The 26,592-nt window shown below is 41.3% G+C and overlaps 1 protein-coding gene across 1 annotated transcript in view; it reads right to left on the bottom strand.

Moving 5' to 3' along the window:
- Positions 1-26,592, bottom strand: part of VEGFC (vascular endothelial growth factor C) — a 198,984-nt gene that overhangs the window by 38,333 nt on the left and 134,059 nt on the right. Inside the window, exons 2-3 of the mRNA XM_068278768.1 lie at positions 25,140-25,341; positions 15,397-15,587 (exon numbers count right to left, since the gene is read on the bottom strand). Coding sequence (XP_068134869.1) covers positions 15,397-15,587; positions 25,140-25,341 — 393 coding nt within the window. The remainder of the gene's footprint in view (positions 1-15,396; positions 15,588-25,139; positions 25,342-26,592) is intronic.

The raw sequence follows: 26,592 nt of genomic DNA, 5'->3' as shown, positions 1-26,592 counted from the left end.
TTCCTTGGAAACCAAGTGTCTCCACCAGTCACAACACACACGTTTCCATTGTATGAAAACACTTTAAAGCTGGATATGCACTACTCAAAGAGCCAGCGCTGTGAATTCTCCAGCTCCCACTACAGCCTTTTTCAAGTCATCTGTGTAAGAATGGTTTCAGAGAACTGTCAATAAAACTGATTAATGCCCTATGTTGTAATGGTACATTTGTGCCACTTTAGCCACTGGGGGCAGTGTTCAACATCGTGTGAAGTCACAGAGAGGCATGTAATAAGCGGTTAAGAAGCATAAAAAAGAACAAATAATAAGCATAGTGTAGTAACATGGAGCAATCAATCAGATTTTATCTTTCATCAGTGCATAGAGGATACAGAGTAAAACCCAATGAAGTTGATTGATTACACACTGTAAAGAAGCGTAAAACCGTCTGGAGGAAGCTTTGTCTCGAGGAGTGCTTGCTGCTTTACAGCTTCAGTTTCTCGTTTTTTCATATGAAGGAATGGATGCCAGGAATATGAACATAGCACTTTACATAGGTTTCATTCACACTCTGATTACGTAGGCTGGGGCTATTTTTCCTCTCCTTACCCCTTCCGCTCCATCATGCGCCTAGTGGTGTCCCCACACATGTGTATTTGAAGCTTTAGTGATATCAAGATACTCTCAGCACAGTAGATATGACTTTCAATGCCAATAAAGTTTTTCCAGCGCATCTGTATATGTGGCAGTGGACCATTAATGTGGTTTCCCATGGTAAGCACATCTTCATAGAATGACCTATTGCAATTGGTTAGTTTATTTGGCCACTTTTATGCCATTATACTTTCATTAGATTGGATTATGTAAAAATCATATCATTTTAGGGTTCTGGTTTTTGACTAAGGCTGCAATGCTACATTAAGCTGAGAATGTGAAATTGTAAACTTTTTTTTTTAAAAGGTAAACTTACCAATTCCATGCAAAGATTATGTGTAGCTACCGGTAGTGTGGGGAAGCCAAAAAGCTCAGCCCCATTCCCAGCCTGAAGCAGATGCAAGGGGAGCATGCTGAGAAAGTAAACACAGCACCACCTCTTAGCCAATGCACAAAGAAGTTGCGATCATGTGACCAGATTGATGATTGATCAATGTAGGTATGTGGATGCATTATTATAAATGAAATAACAGGATGAGGACTCCGTCCAGATACACAGAGGTTTCCTTACATGCCTGGACTTTTATCTATGCTATCTTATGCACTTTTTTACATACTTTAGATGCTGCGAGGGGGTGCTAACATGTATTAAGCCTTACCCAGAATAAATTGAGCTCGAATGATGCAAAAATCTACTACCTATGATTTCCACTTATCTTTTTTTTTTTTCAGTTGAAAGTAAACATCACAGCATCTGCAAAGAAGTTCAATATGGAAGAGCAAATACCATAATCAAGTTCCTGTTTCCTGTTTCGGGAGTGGCAGAAACAGAACAGAGGGACCCAGGAGAACATAATGAATAGAATGGTATGCTTTTTATTGTAAAAATTTTAGAGTACAGACTCTCTTTAAAAAAACATAATAATTCGGCCTCCTCGCTGGAAGCCGAATTATATCATTCCCCCACTATCCATGGCGGCCTGGAGGGGGAATAGTAATTAATACGGCCCAGACTTCTGCAGAAGCAGGATCAGCCATATGCCGGCTGTATCCTGCGCCCAAGTCTACTGCCGCCGATTTCAAATGTATGCGATTGGCTCATATACAGTACCTGGGGCACTTTCTGGCCTTTGTTTCCGGTGATGTGGCATTAAGAGACACTGAAGCGAAAAAAAATTATGATATAATGAATTGGTTGTGTTGTACGGATAATTACTAGAACACTAGTAGCAAAGAAAATATTCTCATATTTTTATTTTCAGTTATATAGTTTTTTTTACAACATTGCATCATTCAATAATATTTGCAGTTTACACACTACTCAGCATCCCAAATGATTTTACAGAACAGGCAAGTGAACTTTTGAACTATCCTTTGCAGAAAAAAAAACAATACAGTGCCAGACACTTGAGATAACAAGCTTCAGAAGACAGAGCTCTCTGCGACTTTGAAAGTCGTGGAGCTCAATGACTCTTTTGCATAGATAACAACTGGAGTTTCTAAACTCTTCCTGTACTGGAAACAATATTAGACTTATGTCTCTGCTCCTAATGTTTTATTTCTTAGCTGTACCACACAAATACCATAATCAAGTTCCTGTTTCTCCAAGGGAAAGTTACAAATCAGATCCATGATGAAATATCACACACTTTCATATGCAACAGTTAAACGTTGGGTTGACACATGGCCATTTCGGGATTAAAAGTGAGAAACCCAGTGGGAGGCCTGTCTCTGTGCCTGCAAATATGAAAGCCATCTATGACATGATCATGGAGGACCACAGAATATCAGCCAAAATTATTTCTACATTTCTGGCAATATCATGTGAGAGAGGTAGTCCCATTATCCACAACGACTTGGAAATGAGAAAGCTTGCAGCAAGTGGATCCAAAAACTTTTGACAACTGAACGAAAGAGGAGATGTGTGGAGACATCTGTGGCTGCTTTGGACCTTTTTTCAAAAAAATTCCTGGACAAACAGGTAACTGGGGATGAGACATGGATCTACTTTTATGATCCTGAGACAAAGAAACAGTGTAAGGAATGGAGGCACAGTGGTTCCCCAGGCCAAAGAATTTATGTGTGCAGAGGTCAGTGCAGAAGCAAATGGCAACTGTTTCTTGGAACCGGAGTTCTGCTTGTGGTCTACCTCCCAAAGGGTTCAACCATCAATGCAACATATTACTGTTCTTTATTGACAAAGCTGAGGCAAAAACTCAAGGAAAAACATTGAGGAAAGATCGCCAAAGGTGAAGCCAGTTGCGTGTGGTCCGGTATTAGTCATGGAGAGAATCCGAAGACATAACAACAAAAGGTGTCATCCTGCTGCATGACATTGTCTCGTCACATGCCGCAGGTGACAATATAGCAAAAATTACCTCCTTAATCTTTTCATTGATGCCCCATCCACCCTATTCACGCAACCTGGCTCTTTCTGACTACCATCTGTTCCCTAATCTCAAAAAATACCTAAAGGGACAACACTTTGGGAGTATTTGGGAGTTAACTAATGCTGAAAATGATCAGTTACACCAAAATTCTATTTGCAGAGACGTAGAAAGCTGCAGGACAGATGTTGCAAGTGCATTGACATCCTGCAGGAATATGTAGAATAGTGTGGCACTTACAGCTTCCTAGCTCCATTTTTTTCTTGGTAAGGTACAATACTTGTCAGCACTTCCTCATATATTTTAAGTAGGGTTGGAAACTTCCTTTGGCTTGGTCCACACTTGTGCGGATGCAGAACGGAAATGTAATGTGTATCCGCGAAGCGGATGTGTTCCATCCATTCTGCATCCGCTTTGCGCAAATACACCCGTTCCGCATCCGTTACATTTCTGCAGCGTCGATACGTTGGCCCGTACGCATCGTCGCTCACCTGTCTCACAGCTGCTGCTTATCCTGCGCTCGATCCCTTCAGCAGCCCGGGGGCCAGCAGAAGCATGACTCTCCATAGGCTGCAACAGGCCAAGTCACCCTAGCAACAGGGAGAATGCTCATTGGTCCAACATGAACCAATGAAAATTCACCCTGTTGCTGAGGATTCCCATTGGTCTGCTGCAGCTCAATGGAGAATCCCCGACCACTGGGCTGTTCAAAATGGACTGATTGGCAGCAGAACACGTGAGTATTACATCACGGCGGCGGCATGGATACGATGAAAATGGGTGACGCGGACAGTGTCTGTTCTCATAGGCTTGCATCGGACACATTTTCCAGTCCAGTACGGGAAAAAGTGTCAAATCCAGACTCTCCGTGAAGCTTTCGAACCATACCAAATGTATCCGTGTGCGATCCGTGTTTCTGCACGAGTGGAAGCAGGTCCTATTTTTAACATAGGATCCGCTTTCTGCGTTTCTGCAAAGCTTTAAAAACGTATCTCAAGGATACATTTTTAAAACAAGTGTAAACCGGCCCTTTATCTGAATTATTAATTTACTTTGAGATACTACCTTAACAATCTGCATATTTCTATCTTCATCTTGACCCAAGCACCTGCTCCTAATAAATGTATACATATTGAAAACACTGCATGAATTCCTCCTGTACAGGAGGCAATCTCTCTCTGTCTCATTAAACCTTGATATTTAATTTTTGGAAAAGGCATCAATTGATTTCACAAATATATTTATTTTAAATAGAAATACACCTTCTCTGGCTTTCTCATTCACTGGGGCCGAGATATAACTTTCTTTTTATAATCTTCACTCCAGGCTCCTGTGATGGGCTTCCAGTTATGATGGGCCCAAGGCAAATGCCCTCGTTGTTCAGCTATTATAGCAGCCAAGCAAAAACTACTGTTCCAACCGAAATAAACCTAATAGTTATCATGTATCAGTTTGTCTGTAAGCAGAACCAGGTTGCTAACAACTACTCATCATCAGGTTCCTTAGCCTGCCCTAGAAGAATGCCAGTTGGAATATACTGTAACTGGTGGTTATAGGCACGGTTTCTACTTTTGGACACGTGAATAAAAGCTACTGATATGCTCTGTGCATTTCACTTCCAAGTGCTGTAACATCATTTTCCCAAAAACAGAATAACTTCAGGCACTGTTGAGATAAAGTTCAGAATAAAATATAAACTTGGTGGTGTTATTTTTATCTATGAGCCTACGGTTACAATCTCTCGTATTTATTTGGGAACATTTATTTAACCTTCTAAATCTGACACTAGCTGCACTTTTGCTATAAACATTACAAAGTGGAGCTGAGACACTTTTACAAGATACTGTAATGCTACTCTCTTTGTTTAAAGCACCTATAATTTATAAACGTTCATTATACTGTGTAATTCAGAGAGCAATGCTATTATTAGACAATTGACCTTTGTGGAATGCAAAGTTGTCACTGTTTCTCCTAAAGGACCTCTTGTTTAGTTAGCTACAATTAATCGTTCCTATGTTTTACCTGCTTTATGGCAAGATAGTTGCATCTACTCATGGTGTGTGAAGTTCACCATGATACTATTTCTTTGTAGCAAATGGTATCCAACAACTAAGGGATGAGAAGGATAAGTGCATTGACAAAACTGGCTATACACTTATAGATTATCAAGCAATGGGGCAAATTGATTGATCCCTTTCTGATCAGAATCAATTCCAGCAGAGAATCTATTGAAAAATCAATCGAGCCACAGCAATGCACTGTTCAATGCTGTGCAATGCTATGACCCATCAGTTAACTACCGTTCCTGCCTCCCCCGAATGTACTTATATTTTCCGTCCTGTCTGATTAATAGTTTGGCCACTTTAGGTTCACTTTCTCTATACATCTCCAATCTTAAGATAACTTATTATCTATTCTTAGCTTTCAGCAAAATTTCCAGTGCTCCACTGGTGTGCCTAGCAGTCATGGGGTTGAGCACTTACCTATTCCCTTTGCCAGTAGAGGATGGTACATGGGAGAAAAACTACAGTTATTTAGTACAGGGCTTTTCAACGCTGTCCTCAAGTACCACCAACAGTGCATGTTTTGCAGAAAACCACAAACATTCACAGGTGAGGTAATTAGTGTCTCAGAAGAGCTGATTAACTGCCTCTGAAAGCATCTGAAGAGTAGGGTATAAAAGTATAAATGAACTTACAATACATTATTTTTTATCATTTATTATCTTGATAATTTTCATTAAGAAATATTATGAATATGTAGTTCTAGTACCAAACCACTGCTTAAAGTGGACCTGAACTCTTACATAGCACACAATAAAACGTTTTCAATCCACATATAAATGCTGTAGAAATCCACCGCACTGAGCTGTGTGTGTTAGTTGAGCTACATCAGAGTGTAATAAGCCTTATCATTTAGTGTGAATAAGAGGGCTGTAGCTCTGCTTGTTCAGGAAAAGACTGAATTGTCAGCTTCCTGAACTCCCTTCACATACTCCCATCAGTACCCCCCCCCCCCCCCCCATGAGCTGAGCTGACTTTTTTGTGCCACAATTTTGAACTGTTCTGTATGATGTATATTGCTGTTCTTTGCTTCTGTAAACAGCTTACTTGTGCACCTATCTATCCATTTTTATTTTCTACTTGAGCTATGTATTGTACCAAACCCAACTGGCAGAATAAACGATTCTGATCTAGGTATCAATGACCTAGGTATCACCTGATGTACTATGTGACCGTTACTGTGTTGGCGTAATCGCCCTTAGACCTTACTGCTTCTATTCAAAAAGCAGCAGCCAATGATCATGTGACTCATATTTTACAAGGAATTCTAAAGTACATCCTAAGCTAATAATACATTTTAATGCTAACACTATTGAAGAAGGGACTTTGAACTATCTGTATATGCTTTTGGATTGCTGCCCAGAGTTCTACTTTAACTACTTTCAGATGACAATGTCTGATTTCTCTCAATTCAAAGGCAAAGAAAGGCTGACTTTTACATTTTGAAACAAAGCAAAAATTCAATACAGCCATTATTTATTTGTAGCTATGCGGATCTTCATTTTTTAACAACATTTCAAATCAAACACATGGTGAAAATCACACGTTTAAAAATAAAATTCAATTGGAATTGAGAATGGCGTTCTAATTGCCTATGACAGACGAAAGCCAAAGATTCCTAAAACATGAATACGTTATACCACAATATCACACTAGATAGAGGTGAATGAGCCCAGATGTGTTATTCTGTTTGCATTATCACTTCATAATAGAAAAATGCGGTTCTACATATGTGGTGACATGAATGCTGCTAAAATACATTATTTAAGTACATCGTCTGTGATTGTTTCAGTATGTTGAATAAGACAGCATGGAATTTATTTGTCTGAAAATAGTTTTATAGTCTGGAAAACAATCTTATTAAAGATTAACCCCAAGCAGGAGCTAGGATTCGGCAACACCGGATACCCACATGCAGAAAAAGATCACAACTTTGTTGTAGAATAATAGGATTTAAACCTATGGCTTCACCATCTTTTATTAACTCTCAGAAGGATCTTAAATTAACAGGGCTTTTTGGTCCTTTTTAGCCACTTACACACTCCAAGGAGTTCTGTTTCATCATGCTCTTGCTGGACAATCTATAACAACCACTTTAAAACATCTATTAATAGATCTATTCTTAAATAGACTCTGAAGTCTCTTTTTTTACCTTATATTGTCATAAATTCTTCTTTAGCATTCATTTCCAAGTGGAATCGCTGCATCCTTGTGGCAGATGAGTGATTTATTACTGAGAAATAGACCTGCAAAGTTCCACAACTTTGCAGGTCACATATTCTGCTGCCCTGGGGAGGCAGAGCTTTGTGCTGTAGCTCTGCCTCTCCGCAATCAATCACCGCAGATCTCCGCCTCCTCCCCGCCCCTCTCAGTGAAAGAAGACTGAGGGGTGTGGAGAGGCGGTGATCGGCAGAGATTGACTACGGAGAAGGCAGCTCTGCCTCTTCAAGGAAGTAGAGCCCTGCTAGCCCTGGATCTTTGCAGGGCTATTTCTCTGTAATAGATCGCTCATCTGCCGCGGGGATGCAACGATTCCACTTTGAAATTAATGCTGAAGAGGATTTTATGACAATACAAGGTAAGAAAATACTTCAGAGTCTCTTTAACGCTGAATACTCAGCTGATGACCCAAGAAGATGGATCCCAGCAGTGTCCCCCAACGACGAGCATTTCCGATCCATCTTCCTTCCTGCTGAAGTCAAGCGACCATGGTATTTTACACAGAGTCGTCGGGGATCTTAAATGTCGGATCTGCAGTGATGGTTGTTTGCCGCCGCACACTGCCAAACGTTATTCTTGTAATCGTGTGCCTGTACCAACATCAGGTAAGGGCTATACATTCGCATAGACTCCCCTATCCAGCTCCAATTACCTACTGGGTTTGTATGGTGTCTGCAGGTAATATCACTTTATTAGGATTGCACTGCCATTGCATTGGGGCTCAAACTTGTTCACTAAATTATGTAACCTTATCTCATGTTTGTTTTGCACATGTAGTTTTATATACTATGTACCTATACTTCATTGACTATTAATATTATTGCATTATATAAGATTGTATCCCTGTATACTCACCATATGACCCGGGTCATACTCCTGTATGGGCTTTATTAGCTGAAGGGGTTGTTCTTTGCCAAATACATTGTATTTGCCCGTTGTTCTGGTTGGTATGGGTCTTTGGTCCTTGTACTGTATTTAATCGCTTTTATGGTTTGAATACTTCTGTTGGCTATGAATAAACTTTTTGTAATTTTTGAAAACAATTATACTGGACTGTCATTTCATGGATGATTTATGATATGACATATGACATTTATGATATGACAGTGGTGCTTGTTTAACCTCTTGAGGACCGCAGTTTTAAACCCCCCTAAAGACCAGGCCATTTTACTTAAAATGGGCCACTGCAGCTTTAAGGTCTTGCTGCAGGGCAGCACAATGCAGCACACAATTTATTACCTCCCTTCCTTTTCTCCCCACCAACAGAGCTCTCTGTTGGTGGGGTCTGATCGCTCCCCCAGTGTTTGGGGTTTTTTTTGCAAATATTTATATGTTTATTTTTATAATAAATGTCCTTATTTTTTTCTAAACCTGCCAGCCAATCACTGTGATCGGCTGTCATAGGCTTCAGCCTATGACAGCCGATCACCACTGATCCCCTGGAGTGTGACACGGCTGTCCCCAGCACATCGCTGCCTTAGATTGCAGTGCTGTACGGGTAATTAGATGGCGGCTTCGCCGTCTAACTGTCTGCTAGTGGCGATCGCCTACCAAGCGGAGATATCGCCTCCTAAACAGTCCCCAAGAACCTTACGCTGATCGGAGTTAGGCGGTCCTGGGGCTGCGGCCACATCCATCGACGGGACGCAGTCGGCAAGCAGTTAAAGGGAATATAACTCCAATTGGTGCATATGTACCCACATCGCGAAATTGTGAAACGATTGCTCTTTGCTCAAAAAATCACCGGTCATCAGAAAAATCGAGTATGGTCCTTTAGACACAGACTTAACAACCTGAGTAGAGCATAAGATGTTAATTGCAGTTGGTGCCATTAACCATGCTGACCTGTAGGCTCAAACAAAATGATCAAATTACATAGTGAGTATGAATTATTTCTTGATCTATCTTCTATTTATTAACTTCTCGCTTTGCAATTTATTACATTTTTCCACTGCTACTGTCTTTCTTTAATGCTGACTCTATTAGCTTTCACTTAGTAAATTCATCATGTCAAACATGAATTGTGTACTAAGCAGCATTAGCGTTCCTCATATCCACATGCATAATGTTTTCGTGCAAGATTCTACCATGTCTTGCATTTTCCAAACACTCCAAATAAGAATATTAAAATTAAGGTAGATGCGTGCAATTCTGCAGGAAGATTGGAATTCCAGTGTACAGAAATCACCTGGTCCTACTATTGGGAGTGAGGGGAGTAGAGAACAAATGATTGTGCACAGTATGGGGGAGCGCTCTACAAATCAGTGGCCAGATAAAGGATGATATGGAAGGGAAAGCAGCTAAATGAAGAGCTTTGAAGTTAAAAAGAAAGACCTTGTAACTGATCAAGTGTTTAACTAGCAGCCACAAAGGAGTTCTTAAGAGAGAAAGAACAGGAAAATAGTTTAATGATAGGAAGATGTAAGAACAGACATTGGATGGATGGTGAGCATAATTACTCTTATTTAAAATAGCAAAAACAGTGAAAAGCTGTATGAATTATAAATAATGTCATCTGATGCATTAGGTGGAAACAGCCCAATGATTTTCAATGGACTGTAACATAGAATGCAAATTTTGTATGTGAGGCAATGGAAATGTAGTCTAAGGCCTCTTTCACAGTAGGACGTTGCGTTTTGATGCGACGTTAAAGTCGCAACGCAAATTAAAACGCAACACCCCCAAAAAGTGGCAACGCACCTTAATGCCCCATTACGGTCGCATACAGTAGAGCATACAGGCAATGAAAAGTATGCTTCCAAGTCATTACTGAGCATGTGCAAACAGTCCAGCGTACAGAAATCAAATCAAAGGGAAACATGCTACTATACAGGGTAAGGGGGTGTGGTAAAGTACTGTTTATAGTTCCAGGTTTAAAAACTTTGCAAGTGAGTATTAGGAATGTGTTTACAAAGATTACCACAGCATGGACCTAGATTAGCTTACCAAAGTGATTTTCTCACAATTTACTACTCCACTTGCCACATAATAGTCCTAACTGATCATGGCAGTGAAGAGGAGCATGTGTTAGGCCCATACAGAGTGCTCCCTTACCAAAAGTGTTTTGTAAGAATATACAGATAAGTGATTCAGTTCTGGGAAAAACTTTATTGTGATACCAACTGGTGCAATTATAGAAATGGTCAGTAACTCCCTACAGATGTGCTGACATCATTCAGCTTTCACTGATGATGTCAACAGGAAAATACACCCAGAGGATGCATTATGAAGGAAATATCACTGATGTTGTAAAGGAATAAGCAGCCCACCCACAGGAAGAAACCCAACAACAATTTACTCAGAATAGGAGGAGTGAATTAAGCATTGAAACTCAAATGGCTTCATTACAGGACTTATTATATTATAGTTTATTTTACAGACATTGAAGAATTTAAGGCATAGCCTTTATTAGTTTATTGCTAAGCAAGCTATTGTGAACATCTGATTTATAAAGTTGACTAAACTGAACTTCTGACCAACCTGATTTAGCTACGTTTAGGCTGTAGGCTTCTATATGGCATTTTTTGTAAAAATAATAAATGAACTTGAATAAACATAAACATCACTTTAAAGGGTACCTGAGTATGTACAGTCCCAGTACTACTTAGAAATATGCTGTTTTCCTTTTTGATTTTTACTGTGAGGGTCAGGACACCAGGGCTCTGTGTGAGAGCTTCTAAGGTTGCAGTTGTGCTGTAGCGTAATGCTCACTTGATAACTAATTGGGGTCAGAAAACTTTGTGGCCGAGAAAAAAACATATTTGAGTGCAGGGAACAGATTCCAGCTGTAGCTTAACACTCACTGATAACTAATTGGGGTCATAAAACTTTGTAGCTGAGAAAAAAACATATCTGAGTGCATGGAACAGAGTCCAGGGAAAATATAACAAGTTCAGTAGTTGAAGATTTGTCTGTATGGAAGCTGAATGATATTAAAGGGACCCTGAGCAGTGCCATAAAAAGGAAATCTGGATTTACCTGGGGCTTCCCCAGGACCCCGTAGCCCTCGATGTCCCTAGGCATCGTCTTCGTCCCTTCCATGGTCCTGCTGGTGGCTCCGATACGTGCACGCCGGTTGCCATAAGTGTGCTGCACATGCGTGGTTCAGCCTTTAGAGAACAGTGCACGTACGACTTCAGCCAAAGTCGCAAAACAGGAAAGGACCCGCAACATCCACACACAATGAGCCAAGGGGAGTCAGGAACCTGTAGGCTCAGCAACCAGTAGAAAGGAAAGAAAGTTCCGCTGCACCAATGGCTGGGTGAAAAAAGATTCTCCGTTTATTATTGCATCAGTGGGTACAAAAGGTTAAAAAGGCTCACGCGTATCGGAGCTCATGGCTCCTTAATCATAGCTTGATTAAGGAGCCATGAGCTCCGATACGCGTGATCCTTTTTAACCTTTTGTACCTACTGATGTAATAATAAACGGAGAATCTTTTTTCACCCAGCCATTGGTGCAGCGGAACTTTCTTTCCTTTCTACTTCAGCCAAAGTCGCTGGATTCCCGGAGCCGCCAGCAGGACCACGAAAGGGACAAATATGATGCCAGGGGACATCGAGGGCTAGGGGAGTGGGGGCTGGAGGAAGCCCCAGGTAAGTCAAATCCAGATTTCCTTTTTATGGCACTGCTTGGGGTCCCTTTAATAGACCACTTTTGCAAAAAACTGTACAATTTAAAATACATACATATAAGACTTGCTTTTCTCCTTTACTGTTGTCACTTGAGTTAGCCATGCATCTAGCCATGCATCAAGAGACAAATCTCTCTCTAATAGAATCTGATTAGAGAGAGATCCGTCGGCTGAAATCAATCTGGAGTGGACCTTGTGATGGCGTATATGCCGCCTCGCCGGCCCTGTCCGCCGCTAACTCCATCCTTTGTCCATATAAGCACCCCACATGGTTGCCAGCGTGTGGCGTCACAAGTTACTCCGGCAACCACGTGGGGTGCATGTATGGACCAAGAACTGAGCCTGGAGCCAGTGGCAGAAACGGATAGGTAATGTATAGTGCACTGGGCAGGCATATTACACATTAGGGGGACAGCACTGGGGGTTTCGTCGCTCGTCCTGATATCGCTTGCCATTACTGCTGTGCACCCAATCGAGCAAGTCGGCCCTAAATCTTGCAGCATGTCCGACCAATTCATGCAACCAATTTCGGCTCAAAGTTGGTCACATAGTCAATTGGACATGCACTTGGCGCCACCTATTTTCATCCGATTCGATTATAATACAGTAGGTAGCTGAAATCTGATAAATCTGAGTAGTTTTGGACTTGTTTATCTCCTTGGGGGGATTTCCAAGGTTTTCTTAATTTTCAAAGACACTTATTGCAGTTGCTTAATCCATCTACCAAAATAGCACGCAAGCACGTACGAAGGCTGGCTGACATCTTAGATCCATTCCAGAGAGTGCTTTTGTAAAGTATATAGGAAACACTAAGAACCCCCCCCCCCCCCCATGATTACCAATATTCTACTATTGGCATTTCCTTGTGTCCATCATAGCAGGTGCCCTCTTTAGGTGTACACCTTGCTGGACCCCTGGAATTAGAATTGCTAAGGACCTCTGCAGCTGCTGAGGGACTAGAAGGCTCAGCAAGAAGTGCACAGTGTAGTGCAATCACCTCCAGCAGCTGCACAATAGAAGTGTTTTTGGCTTTGGAAACACAAGTGGAATTCTTTGTGTTTCAGCTTTTCTGCTGGTTGGTAAAAAGGAAGTCTATATCTCTGGAACAGCTAATTATTTTGACATCTTTTCATTATATGCTCAGTTTATCTTTACAGCTTTGTGGCAGATCTGCTTTAATCACTTGTAATGTTAGCAGAGCTTCTGTTTTCTATAAAAGTGAGCATAAAACTGGGTGAAAGTACACGCCATGAGACGGAATAGCCTGACATTTACTAGATTCAGCCTCTAATTTTCTCAGGAGAGTGATGGGCATACAGAGTGCCGTTTGCTTTGATCTCTGTGAGCCCACAAATGACTGCCAGGGCTGATACTGATGCATGTCACTGGAAACCAACAACAACTAGGCCTTTCAGGCTGAGCAGAGCATTTAGGTTCAAAGCTATACAGTGTATATGGCTATACTGCTTTATTTCTAATTTAATAGAAATGTGTTAGAAAGCTTCAGATGTGGCCCTCACTATATAAACATCTAGCGATAATGTACTATATAGCTGCATCACTGTGTATGTTGCTCCCTGAAATGGGAAATGTAACTAAACTTTTTTCCAGGGCTGTGGAGTCGGTACAAAAATTATCCAACTCCGACTCCTCAGTGTATGAAACCACCGACTTCAACTCCAGTTAGCCAAAATTGCTCCAACTCCGACCTCTTGACTCCAACGCCTTAGTCCAATTTTTACAAAGGTTATGGATTTGGTTCAAAAATCATCTGACTCCGACTCCTCAGTTTATTGGAACCACCGACTCCAGGTACCCAAAATTGCTCCGACTCCTCGACTCCGACTCCACAGCCCTGCTTTTTTGGGGGGAAGTGTAAGAACGTCTGGCACTCTTTAGTGTTTGTGCCCCCTTTGTTGCCCCGGCAACAAAGGTCCTCATTCCATGTTTTTCCAACATTCTACATATATAATTTATAGAAGTCAGTCAAAAGCAAGCGACACAGGAATCATCTCGTGCTGGATTTTATATAAATGTAGGGGAAATCCTTCATCTAGAGCTTGTTGAAACTATGGGGTTGAGTCACAAACTTATTTTATTATCTTACCTCACTTTTTTACTCACAATTTATCTCACATTATCTGCCTTAACTTATGATTTAAATGGTACCTGAAGTGAGAGGGATATGGAGGATGCCACATTTATTTCCATTTAACCGAAACCAGTTGCCTGGCAGCCTTGCTGATTTTCTGCTTCTAATACTTTTAGCCATAGATGCTGAACAAGCATACAGGTTAGATGTTTCTGACAAAAATCTGACAAGATTAGCCACATCCTCCACACAGAACGACTTATATTTGATCAACTATTAACATGTTAAGCAATCGCTCACCAGATCTCAAGACTGACCAATAACAGAAAAGCAATCAGCGCTTAAAAACATTCACTGATCTCCTCACAATCTCAGCTCAGTGTTATAAGGAGAGGTAACACATGGAGTCACTAATACTATCTGTCAGGACAAGGAGCTGAGATAGTTGAATGTTTTTAAGTGGACTATAAGACGCACCTAGTTTTAGAGGGCAAAAAAACAAGGAAAAAAAATATACTAAACCTGGTGCGTCCACGGTCCAGGAGCATCTTGTAGATGTTCTCCCCCCAATTACTGTGTCCCCTTGTATCTCATGTGCCCTCCTGTGTCCACCATGTGCCCTCCTATGTCCCTCATGTGTCCTTTTTTTCCCCAATGTGGCCCCATCTCTTCCCCATGTGTCCCTTCTCTCCCCTATGTGTCCCCATGTGTGTCCTTCTGTCCCCCACGCATGCCCTTCTATCCCACATGTTTGTCCTTCTGTCCCAGGTTTCCCCCATGTCCTCCTTCGCTTTCCCTGATTAGATGTAGGCAGCGGCAGCTGCTCTCTGATCGCCACAGGTACTGATGGATGAGGTGAGCCATGCTGCTTATGATTATACATGGGGGAGCAGAGAACACAGGGGAGGAGAGGAGACAATATAGGAAGTCCCCAACATCGTGGCAGGTCAATGGTTCATATCGGTGGGCATTCGTAAATCTGGGACACCCTGTATTTGGCATATAAGACATAGTGACTTTTTTCCCCATTTTTGCAGGAGAAAAAATGTGTCTTATATGCCGAAAAATATGGTAGCTCTACTTATAGCTGAGGTGGAAAATAAGTAAGGTGAAGTAATTCAAGAGAAAAGCATTGTGAATCAACCTCTATGTGTGGTGCTGTTAACTTTGGCACAAAACACATGGACCCTTCTTCAGTTAACTTTTGTCCTGAGCTTTTCCCTAGGAGGAAATTTTTCATGCCATGTACAAAACACATTTTCACAATCTAGCAGTTGAAAAGTTGTTTTGGGTGTTTTGAGTATTTTCTTGCTTGCTGTGGGCTTCTTGGGTATTAGAAAAAAAAATCTGAGTGTGATTAAGACTTACCGTTTTGCTGACATATGAAGAGCTTGTGTTCATGCAGTGCAGTCCTTCGCTGTTGCAGCATCCTCCGCACCTGTACAGTGACACACATGGTGGCTTAAAGAAGGTGTTTGTTGCTGCACCAAACTCTTTCCCAACGTCTACACACACTTCACGCGGCATACACTGAGTCTTTCTCCATTCAGATTCTATACCTACAGCAGCAAAGAAGGATTTCCAAGTTATGTTATGGACTCACATGTCTTACAGATTTTTATCTAACACAGGTATAAAAACCTATTTATAACATGGAGAATTCCTGCACACAAAATTATAAAATATATATAAAAATTACCACATCAAAGTTAAAGCTTCACTCCAGCCATACATTTTATTTTATGTCAAAATTATAAGAGAGCAGCATTCTCGCCACTGCTCTGCCCTGTCAGCATCTTAGAGCAGTTAAATGTTGAGCTACTGACAGCGCCACCTTATAAATCCCACTGCTAGGAACCATGTACTACCACTTTCTGCCTGCTAGTGGCAGCATTGACTTTGACTGCCCTGGACTTCCGCTTTCCACCAGCAAGTGGCTCTATAGTGATTCTGGCTGCCCTGTTGATGGCTCTCTGGCTTCATCATGCAGCAGGTGTGGCTTCTCTAAGAGCCCCGTAAGAAGTAATCAGTGCTATAACTTTGTACTGTGTAACCTGAGTCTTTGGACAACTCTATATCTGTGTCATGATCAGTATCTGTACCTGCTGACCTGTGGCCAAACCTGGCATTCTGTCCTGACTCTGCTTCTTGTCTGCTTCCTTCTGTACCCTGCCTGGTTGTATAATGTAAATTTGTATATATTACCTGTGTATACATTTACTAGTTAGTTAGATAGATAGGTTTACTGGGGTTTTTGTGTACAAACTTAATATTTTAACAATAACAATACCATTTCTATATAAATTATCCTTTCAGTATATTCACTTAATTTACCCTTATACTGCATAGAAATGGTAAGATTGTATGAAAAAAATTGCACCATGTATGGCCACCATAAGAATGGATGAACATTTTAGGAACATCCTCAATTAGTTATTTAACCCTTGCAATGTTGCATTGGTTGATCCTCATCAGTGCATGGCATGGATTGTTGTGGCTCTATGGGCTAGGGCTTGAAGCAACCAGAGTTACAGATTACCCAGCAAGCTCATGGTGAACCAGAATTCCTAGGTGTGTGTAAGGGGCTACAAAGGACCAAAAGCTCTCTTAATAAATTGATATGCAAAACAAAAGTTTGCCTTTATTAAAACAGAAAGTATTTGCGATTGTTCTGGGTTCTAAGCTTTCTCTTTTTAGCTGTACTATATCATTATGTCAAACCCTGGTTATGCTGGCTGTGCTTTTTGGCTTGAGTTTTATGAAGGACTCTCAAGCAGAAGAAGACCACACATTTCCATATCTGGCATTGGAGCTACTCAGTTTTAATCATTAGAATTAGTGAACCTATTTAACTTCTCTCTTCCCCCCCCCCCCCCCCTCCTCCCTTTGAAACATATAATAACATGTACATTACAAGTTTCAAGCTTCAAAACTCCTGCTTTTTTCGGAGGTTGTTGTTAAAATCTAATAGAATGTAATTAGCAAGTTGTTTCCCAAATGATTAGTTCCATCTACCTTATTCACTAAGTACAACATTCTGCAGAATTGTAGCGTGCTACTTAAGAAGTGTGATTACTAAGTGATTAAAGCAGAACAGTGAGACATAAATCACACACAATGATTCCGGGAGGTTTGGGTGGATTAAGGTCGTCATGCAGTGCTTGTGTCTGGTTTGATCTCCTGTTAATCCCTCGGTTGCCAGGAGGACAGGAATTTGCCAGGGAGCATGTTGCAAACAAATCATTTGACAAAAATCGTAAGTTTATATCTCCTGGGAGATAATTTTCAAAGAGGTAAATTGAGTTGTCAAATGTATTACCAGGCAATAGCACATGTTTTAAAGGAAAATAGAATTACATACTGTGTATCATTAACAGACATTTTCAGTTACTATTTAAATGCCATGCCTATTTGTAGCACTGGAGTAAGTCTAGGTCTTTTTCTAAGATAAGGGCAGGTGCATTCCCGAGAAGCTAAGTACTCACTTAGTTCAATGGCAGGGCCTAAAGCTGAATACCCACATGATGGTGGATCGGGAACCTCACAGCGGCGTCTTCCGACTAATGAGGTTCCCCATCTTCCTCCCCGCGGGTACACGCGACAAAACAGGAGGCGTGCAAACGAGAGTTAAAATGATCACAGGACTTTGTGCGGGGATCGTCAGGGATCTTAAAGATCCGATCCACTGTGACGGTCGTTATCACCACGTGTAACAAAGCATTGCTCGCCTGTACCCACATTGTGAGATTGTGGAAACAATCACTCGTCACTCAAACAATCGCCGGTCATTGAAAGAATTGCGGACAAAATCGTCACAAGGTGGGTACAGGCCTTATCTTACTCTGGGCCTGGCCCCTCCATTGAAATTTGTCAGCTGGGTCCCTCCTTCTAATCTCCAGGAGGGTAAGTTGGTGGTGGTGGGGGGGAAGGCCCGAAGCTATGGGAATCCAGTACTGTAAATAATGCAGCAGAGCCTTATACATTAACTGCTCCCGGCAGTGATACAGCACCCTATTCTCTCCCTGTACAGTTTGCAAGTTCTTTGCAGCCAGCCAATCACCATGCGGCTTCAGTTGTGTGACAGGGACGGAAGCTGCAAGGTCATTGGCTGCTTGCATGGCACTTGTAAATGGAACAGGAAGTGGAGAGAACCTGTATCGGCGCCAGGAGCAGGTGATGAACAACGCTCTGCTGCCACTCTGCAGGCAAATTTTGGTTTGTGTTTTGCATTTTTTTACATGCTGCACTAGTTTGTGCCTGAATTGTAAATATACTTCACAATTATTCTTAATGTGAAATGTTAGAATTTGCATACTTTTTACAAAGAAAGCAATGGAGGAAGTTGCTAGCCGTGTATTAAATTTGCATGAAATTCACTTTTTTCTTCCATTTCATGTGAAAATTTACAATTTTTAACACACTGGCCTGGTTCTAGGCTCACTGGGGCCCTGGGCAACAATGGCATGGGAACCCCCTAACAATCCCACCCCCAGAAGTGGCCTTTGGAACCAATTTTTTTCTGTCTGTTCCCCATAAGCGGCATTTGGCTCCTTTGTTTTTTTTCCCCAACAGAGGCCCCAGAGCCAGCTAGCATACCCCTTAGGCCTCCTAACCCTCCTGGTGTATAGTGGTCTCTGTGGCCCTTGTAGAGAATATTGTCCCATAACTGAGAGATGCGGCAACAAGTATGAAGACAGTGAGCATGCAGACTGATGGAGGTGTGTGTTGACTGGACAGGTTAATCACTCGGTTGCCGAATTCTCTGCAGGCATTCCCCAGGGACCAGTAAACACTTACAGCCCTTTTACACATAATTCATTTTAATGGGTTGCTATGCATTGCGTTTTAATGCATTTTTTTCTACATAGCAGTTTTTCAGTGTATAGTGTGAAAGAGGCAATTGGAAAACATGTACACTGGACTGTATATCAGTTGTCCTTTTAATTACAACTGACAGCAACTGATATAGTGTAAAAGGACCCTTAGGGTGGTTGCCCAGCATCCGGTACAGGGGCCCTGGACAATTGCCCAGTTTGCCCTATGGAAGCACCAGTCTCTCTAACATGTAAAACAGAAATCTTTGTAAGAAATTTTGCCTAATCCTAATCTTTCATGCATGCCAGAGCCTGAGTCCCACATCTGAAACATGGATGCAACCAATGAAGTTAAAAGTGATGATCTACACAATATTACAATAAGTCAGCGCTAAATGGTTTTAAAAAGTTCTTGCCATTATCTGCCCAAACATTGTGTAGCAACCTCAAACGATTATCCTGGCTGGAGTGATGCAAAAGACACTTTGGTATGGTTCACCTTTTGGTATGGTTCACCATCAACACACCCCAAGCAGTGGAAACTCACCCTTAGGATTGACCTTCTGTTAGATAAGGTCTGCAGAGCTTATGGGGTCATCTGGCCGCCCCCTGCCTCAACAGGATCCTTCCCAGTCTGCTCCTCAGTGTCAGCCTTCTTATACCAAATCACCTCAAGTAAAACATACCAGGAACCACCATAGCATAAAGTCGTAGTTAAAATTAATTAATAAAAAGACAGCACACTTACAAACTTGTAGAAGTAAAACAGAGCTCAGAGTTTTAACATGCTCTACCCAGTGCGTAGGCCACCCGGTGGGCGAAGTTCCGCTCAAGCATGTGGGACACGGAGACAGGATGTGTGGCTGGGACCTGGATGGTATGGGGAAGGCAGCAGAATTTAGCCCACTGGGTGGCCTACACACAGGGTAGAGTTCGTTCTGTTTTACTTCTACAAGTTTGTAGTTGTGTATGGACTGATTACAGTCTTTCTTAAGAACTTTTTAAAGCCATTGAGCGCTGACTTATTGTAATATTGTGTGGTTCCGAACTTCCTTTTTGTTTGGAAGTGCATTCCACCAGATATTTACACTCTATTTTATTTCTGTGCAATATACTGTTTTGGGCCTGTGATTTAGAAAGCCATCATAAGAAAAGCAAAACAAGTAACCTTTTTAAAAGGGAATCAGTGATGCACCCCTCCATGTTTTACTCAGCTCAGGGTTACTATTATGCCAAGCAATATTTTTGAACTAAAATGCAGTATTGGTACGTTTACACAGTTTTATTGGAAGGAAACAATTATCATTCAACCTGAAAGCAGCATTGCCGTCTGGTATAATAAATGGATTACAATAAATGCCCTCTACCTTTATTTCTGCTCCCAATAGGCTGATATACTTGCAAGTCACTTGTTGATATACTTGTGATTCACTTATTTAACATTAGGGAACCCAGGATGCTGTCCCAATCTCCTCAGTGGAATGCATTTGTAAAGCCATGGGCCCTCAGCTGCATGCATGGCGGGGTGGAGACCAGCAGACCAAAAGTTGAGCTTGGTTCCCAAAGCCTCTCTAATTCCTGTAGTGGGCAACAGGTTTCCATGGTGACAGGAGAACAAACTGCAGGCAACATACACCCTAAAACACAGGTAAGAGGTAAAACATTTCTCAGCATGCAGTGTTTTCTAATATAGATCTCTCTCATTTATTGCTCCAGACGGTAATGCAGCTTTAAAGCTTGGTTTGAAAAATTAGCACAAAATCAACAATGAATTTTCACTTAAAAACTATAAACAAAAGATACTAACGTCAGAAAAGACTACCAGACGTCTACAATAGAGTGAAACTAAACTGCAAAATGCAGTTGCCCGAACTGTGGAAGACAATTCACAGCATTCTGATAGGATGCTGTAGCATCTAGGTACATGTACCCCAGGTGGTACATCGGGATCTGGAAGGTTCACGGGGTACTTGGGCTTGGTGAATTTAATTAAATTTAGCAATGTTTTAATTTTAAAATGATACATTACATGTGAAACTCGAAAAATTAGAATATCGTGCAAAATTTACTTATATCAGTTACTTAACTTAAAATGTGAAACTAATGTGTGAAATAGGCTCATTAAATGCAAAGCAACATATTTCAAGCCTAATTATAATTTGGGTGATTATATCTTACAGCTTATGAGAACCCCAAAATCAAAATCGCAGACCATTAGAATATTGTAAAAAGGTTTAACTACTTTACCCCCCGCGGTACGGATTTCTCTGTCCCTTTTTTCCCCCCTAAAAAACCAAGGGACAGAGAAATCCGTACCTTCCGCGCTACCACCGCTGCGCCGCCCGCTTGCCTGGAGATCAATGAATGGGAAAATCTATTCCCGTTCGTTGATCTAAGCCCCCACAATGATCTGCTGCTTCTTTGAGAAACAGCGCGATCATTGTGATTCTCCCAGCCTCGTAGTGTTTCCTGTAAGCGTCCTTCCGGACGCTTACAGGTCAATGTAAACAAACTAACTGTGGCCATCTTGTGGCCAAATAGTAAAACTACACCCTAAAGCATTTTACATATACAAATACATTAGTTTTACACAATAAATTAACTCATTACCTCCCACACTCCCCATTTTTTTTTTGTAATTAAAAAAAAAAAAAGTACAATAAAAAAAAAAAAACATAAATAGTTACCTTAGGGACTGAACTTTTAAAATATTTATGTCAAGAGGGTATAACACTGTTACTTTATAAACTACGGGCTTGTAATTAGGGAGGGATGCAAAACTGAAAAAAATGCACCTTTATTTCCAAATAAAATATTGTCGCCAAACATTGTGATAGGGACATAATTTAAACGGTTTTATAACTGGGACAAATGGTCAAATACATTTCATGGGTTTTATTTACAGTAGCATGCATTATTTAAAAACTATAATGGCCGAAAACGGAAAAATTATAATTTTTTTCCCACATTTTTTCCTATTTTCCCATTAAAACACATTTAGAATAAAATAATTCTTGGCATAATGTCCCACCTAAAGAAAGCCTAATTGGTGGCGAAAATAACAAGACGTAGTTCATTTCATTGTGATAAGTAATAATAAAGTTATAGATGAATGAATGGAAGGAGCGCTGAAAGGTGAAAATTGCTCTGGTGTTCAAGGGGTAAAAGTACCCTCAGGGGTGACGTGGTTAATATTCTAGGCTCAAAGTGTCAGACTCTAATCAGCTAATTGATCCAAAACACCTGCAAAGGGTTCCCGAGCTTTTAAATGTCTCTAAGTCTAGTTCAGAATTAATGACATAAATGAACTTTTGCATGATATTCTAATTTTTCAAGTTTCACCTATATTATATAAACAACTTCAGGTATGGTAAGTGATTTACGTTACTTATTTAAAGACAACTGGGACCATATGCAATTCACTTTTTCACTTGCGTTTTCTCCTAGGTGATATTTTCACAACTTGTAAATAAATTGCCTTTTACACCACCAGCAAGCAAACAAATACTCAAAATAATTTTGATAGTACTTTTTCACCTACTTTTTGGCACTTTTTCAATTTCAAAGTGCTAAAAAGTTAATTTAAATAGAAGATGAAAAATTATCTCCTAGGAGAAAACTCAGGTGAAAAGGTGAATTGCATATGGCCCCTGGTGACTGCCTAGAAATCATTTTTACACAATTTGGGTGTACTGCTCATAACTATATTAGTGTTCAGGGGTACAAGGAGTACTTGAGATAATTTTACATACATTGGAATACATTAGAAGGTACTTGATGGGCACAGGCTTTGATAAAGGGATGCATACAAAAATAATGTTGAGAAACACTGTTCTAGTGCACAGAACCTTTCATTACCGGAACTTGCTTTTGATAAAACTACAATTTCCTTTGGGTTAAATGTCCCCTAGGTACAATGAGAAACCTCAGACCCCTACCACGTGTGTTGGTTATATGTAAAGTGTCTCCCCTTTAAAGATGGAGGGGCAGAGACACAATATAAGACATTTTCCATAGGTCACATAAATGGTATCATCCTGGTTTAAAACTTCTTGATTTTAGATTTGATGATTCAATGTTTTAATAGCTAATGAGTGGACAGTAGGATAGGGGCAGGTGCAGGCAGAAGCGGCAGTAGAGTGATGCTTCATAACTTTGTACTATACAGGCGTATTAGCTTAGATCTCTGTTAAGATTGGATCTAATATCGAGTGGGGCACAAAGCAAGTATCCTGCTGCAACAAGGCACAGCAAAGCAAAGGAGTGTTAAAACAATTAAATCACTAACCCAACAATACAAATTAAGAAGTAAAAATTACATATTAAAATGAACTGTAGGCTACTTAGAGTAAAGTAAAGCGAGTTGACCTCATAAGCTGCCATATTGGTCAATGAAACTCCCCATCATATGAAAGGTAGCCTAAATCCTGCAACAGCCAAAATAAAACATGTGGTGCAGTCAGAATGAGTAAGATAGAGCCAACTGAATATTTTTTGTTGATGGAAGATCATCTGCAACCTAATTTTCTTTCCTCATTGTAGCTTGTGGTTTCTGTTTGCACACACATCACCCTGTCACAGCTCACAGTACACAGCCTAAGCTGCAGTGCCCAATCTGCTGCACCCTGTTTGCTTTAAAGTGTACCTTAAGTGTCCCAAAAAATTGAGTTTTACTCATCTGGGGCTTACCTCAGCCCCCTGCAGCTGATCGGTGCCCACGACGAGTCGCTCTGATGGTCCGGGTCCCGCGGGCGGCCACTTCCGGTTTCGCAGTCAGGACCCGTCAGGCTGGGGAACGCGGCTGATACTATGTGTTCCCAGCCAAAAGAGCACCCCTATGCGGCCATATGTCCGCATAGGCACCCGTATGCGGACATATGGCCGCATAGGGGTGCTATTTTGGCTGGGAACGTGTAGTATCAGCCGCGTTCCCCAGCCTGACGGCGGAACCGGAAGTGGCCGCCGGCGGGACCCGGAGCATCAGAGCGACTCGTCGTGGGCACCGATCAGCTGCAGGGGGCTGAGGTAAGTCCCAGGTGAGTAAAACTAAATTTTTTGGGGACACTTAAAGGGATACTGTAGGGGGGTCGGGGGAAAATGAGTTGAACTTACCCGGGGCTTCTAACGGTCCCCCGCAGACATCCTGTGTTGGCGCAGCCACTCACCAATGCTCCGGCCCCGCCTCCGGTTCACTTCTGGAATTTCAGACTTTAAAGTCTGAAAACCACTGCGCCAGCGTTGCCGTGTCCTCGATCCCGCTGATGTCATAAAGAGCGCACAGCTGTGTCTGCGCAGTACACTCCTGGTGACATCAGCGGGAGCGAGGACACGGGCGTGCAGGCGCAGTGGTTTTCTGACTTTAAAGTCAGAAATTCCAGAAGTGAACTGGAGGCGGGGCCAGAGCATCGGTGAGTGGCTGCGCCAACACAGGATGCCTGCGGGGGACCATTTGAAGCCCCGGGTAAGTTCAGCTCATTTTCCCCGGACCCCCCTACAGTATCCCTTTAAGGTACACTTTAAAGTGATACTTTAGCCTGGTAAAAAAAGAGTTTTACTTACCTGGGGCTTCTACCAGCACTCTGCAGCTGTCCTCTGCACGTGCTCCAGTCTCCCACCGCGGGTCTTGTGCAGGACGCTATTGTGGGCGGGAACGGAAGCAAGGATACGCGTGGCTAGAGCTGTGCAGGTGCAGTGGCCCGCCAACTCCCAGTCGTCGAAAACGAAACTAACCCGTGGTGGGGGACTGCACGGGCAGAGGATGGCTGCAGGGGGCTGGTAAAAGCCCCAGGTAAGTGAAAAGCTTTTTTCTAGGAGGCTTAAGTATCCCTTTAAACTTCACAGGGTAATTTGTGTGTGAGCAGAAGCCGCAGGCTCAAGCAAGCAAAGAAAGGTTGGCTGCCAATTTATTCAACTGACATTATTACATGACAGAGCTCTATTAGAATCATGAAGCTAGCTTTTTTTGTTAACTAGGGAATAGTCACTTTTGTTAATTCTAATTACTAATAAATAGTCTTCAGAGACAAAAAAAGGTGGACTTAATATTGAAAACATTTAGATTTCAATATTCTTCCATGGCTTATTTCCCTGGCAAAACTGATGGTTGTTAAATGCAGGTTCTAATGACAAAAAAAATATCTCCTTATTTTTTACATTACCCTCATGATCTTGAGTTAACTGGGGTTATAACATGTATATTTAAAAGGGAAAAAGTCCCAGATTGTGTACGAATTAGCTGCTGCGCTACAATAACTTGGCAAGACTGACATCACTTCAATTGTCCTCTAACACACTTACTTTTCCAGATATCAGCATTGTAATTGTAATGTGCAGCTGCAAATTTAATACTATCATCTCTTCTAGTATCAAAGCCGGACTGTCCTCCTTGCCTTAATTGACACTTGAACATCTTCCAGGATCCGGGGTAAAGCAGTGTCATAAGTTCATCCACGCTGGCCACAGCTCGTAGTTGGTCTTCCAGCTCCTTGCCGGGATGATCCTTCAAAGAGAAACAAGACCATGAGTAAGATTCCAACCATTCACACATTTTCCAAAACAGTGGTAGTTATTGCACAAAGAAATCAAATACCACAGAGCAGACACCGTTTTACAAGCACATAGTAATCTGGCCAAGTGAAAAGTATTTACTTGACTTTGTGCTTCCCAGATCCTTTGAAACAATCAGACAGTTACAGAATTGTATGTGCTGAAAGATAAAATATGCACATAAATTGTTTACAAGGTGGAAATGAGTCACATAATCTGGCATTATCAAAATCAAGCAAGGTGTCAAGTATTTTGAAGCCTTGAAGCCATAGAATAACCATGTAGATCAGGGAACCATCAACCAAAGCTGTTCGATTTATGCTACACAAATTTAGCTTGAAAAATGTGATTGGTTTTATCACATGACTGATTTGTAGATAAGGTGGCCAATGTCTATATTCTGCTTCTTGCATAGGCTAAAACCAAGTAGGAAGTAAAATATAATCACATGATTGTGTCTAGCCAAAGACTCAAGGTGCCCGTATATTACTCAATTTTGCAGGCTGATCGACCTTTTTTTTTTTTCACAAAAACACGGGAAATCAATATTTTACAGTGAAAAGCGCAAAAGCAGGGAAAACTATATTTTTACCCGAAAACATGAAAATAAGATTTTGTTACTGCGAGAATTTGTGAAAAACTTTAAAAATAACAAAACTTATCCCCCCCCCCACTCTACATTTACCTTAATCAGATGGGTGAGCCTGAGTTGGCTATACCTCCACTCACCATGGCTAGAAACTTAAACTTAAACCTAAAATATTGAGGGATTATTCAAACCGAGCTAATCCAAAGGAGTTTTGGTAACAGGCACACAAGTGATCACCATTATGGGATCTGATAAAAACACTGTTTCTGCAGATGTGGGCTATTCGGGTTATGCGAGTGGTGGCCAAAGAAATGTGAATATAACTTTGGAAATTGTCCATAATCGTTAGGATCTGTGTGTTCACTTGAGCTGATGATTGACAGGTGGGAAATAATTGGATAAAACAGACCTGCCAATATTTAGATTGCTTACTGACAGCCACAGACGTAATACCCTACAAGACAAAAAAAAGTGCGCTACTGACCCATGTCATCATGTGGTAAACTCATCTTACAAGCTGTAAGTCCGTGAAAGAATCCAGCCCAGAGGGGATGGAACTGTTGGTCGGAAAGTCACATATTTCTCCATATAAAGAATTTCCTTGCTATAAACAAC

Source organism: Hyperolius riggenbachi, chromosome 1, assembly GCF_040937935.1.
Source record: "Hyperolius riggenbachi isolate aHypRig1 chromosome 1, aHypRig1.pri, whole genome shotgun sequence".
Lineage (NCBI taxonomy): Eukaryota > Metazoa > Chordata > Amphibia > Anura > Hyperoliidae > Hyperolius > Hyperolius riggenbachi.
This window is presented reverse-complemented; position numbering and strand designations above follow the sequence as displayed.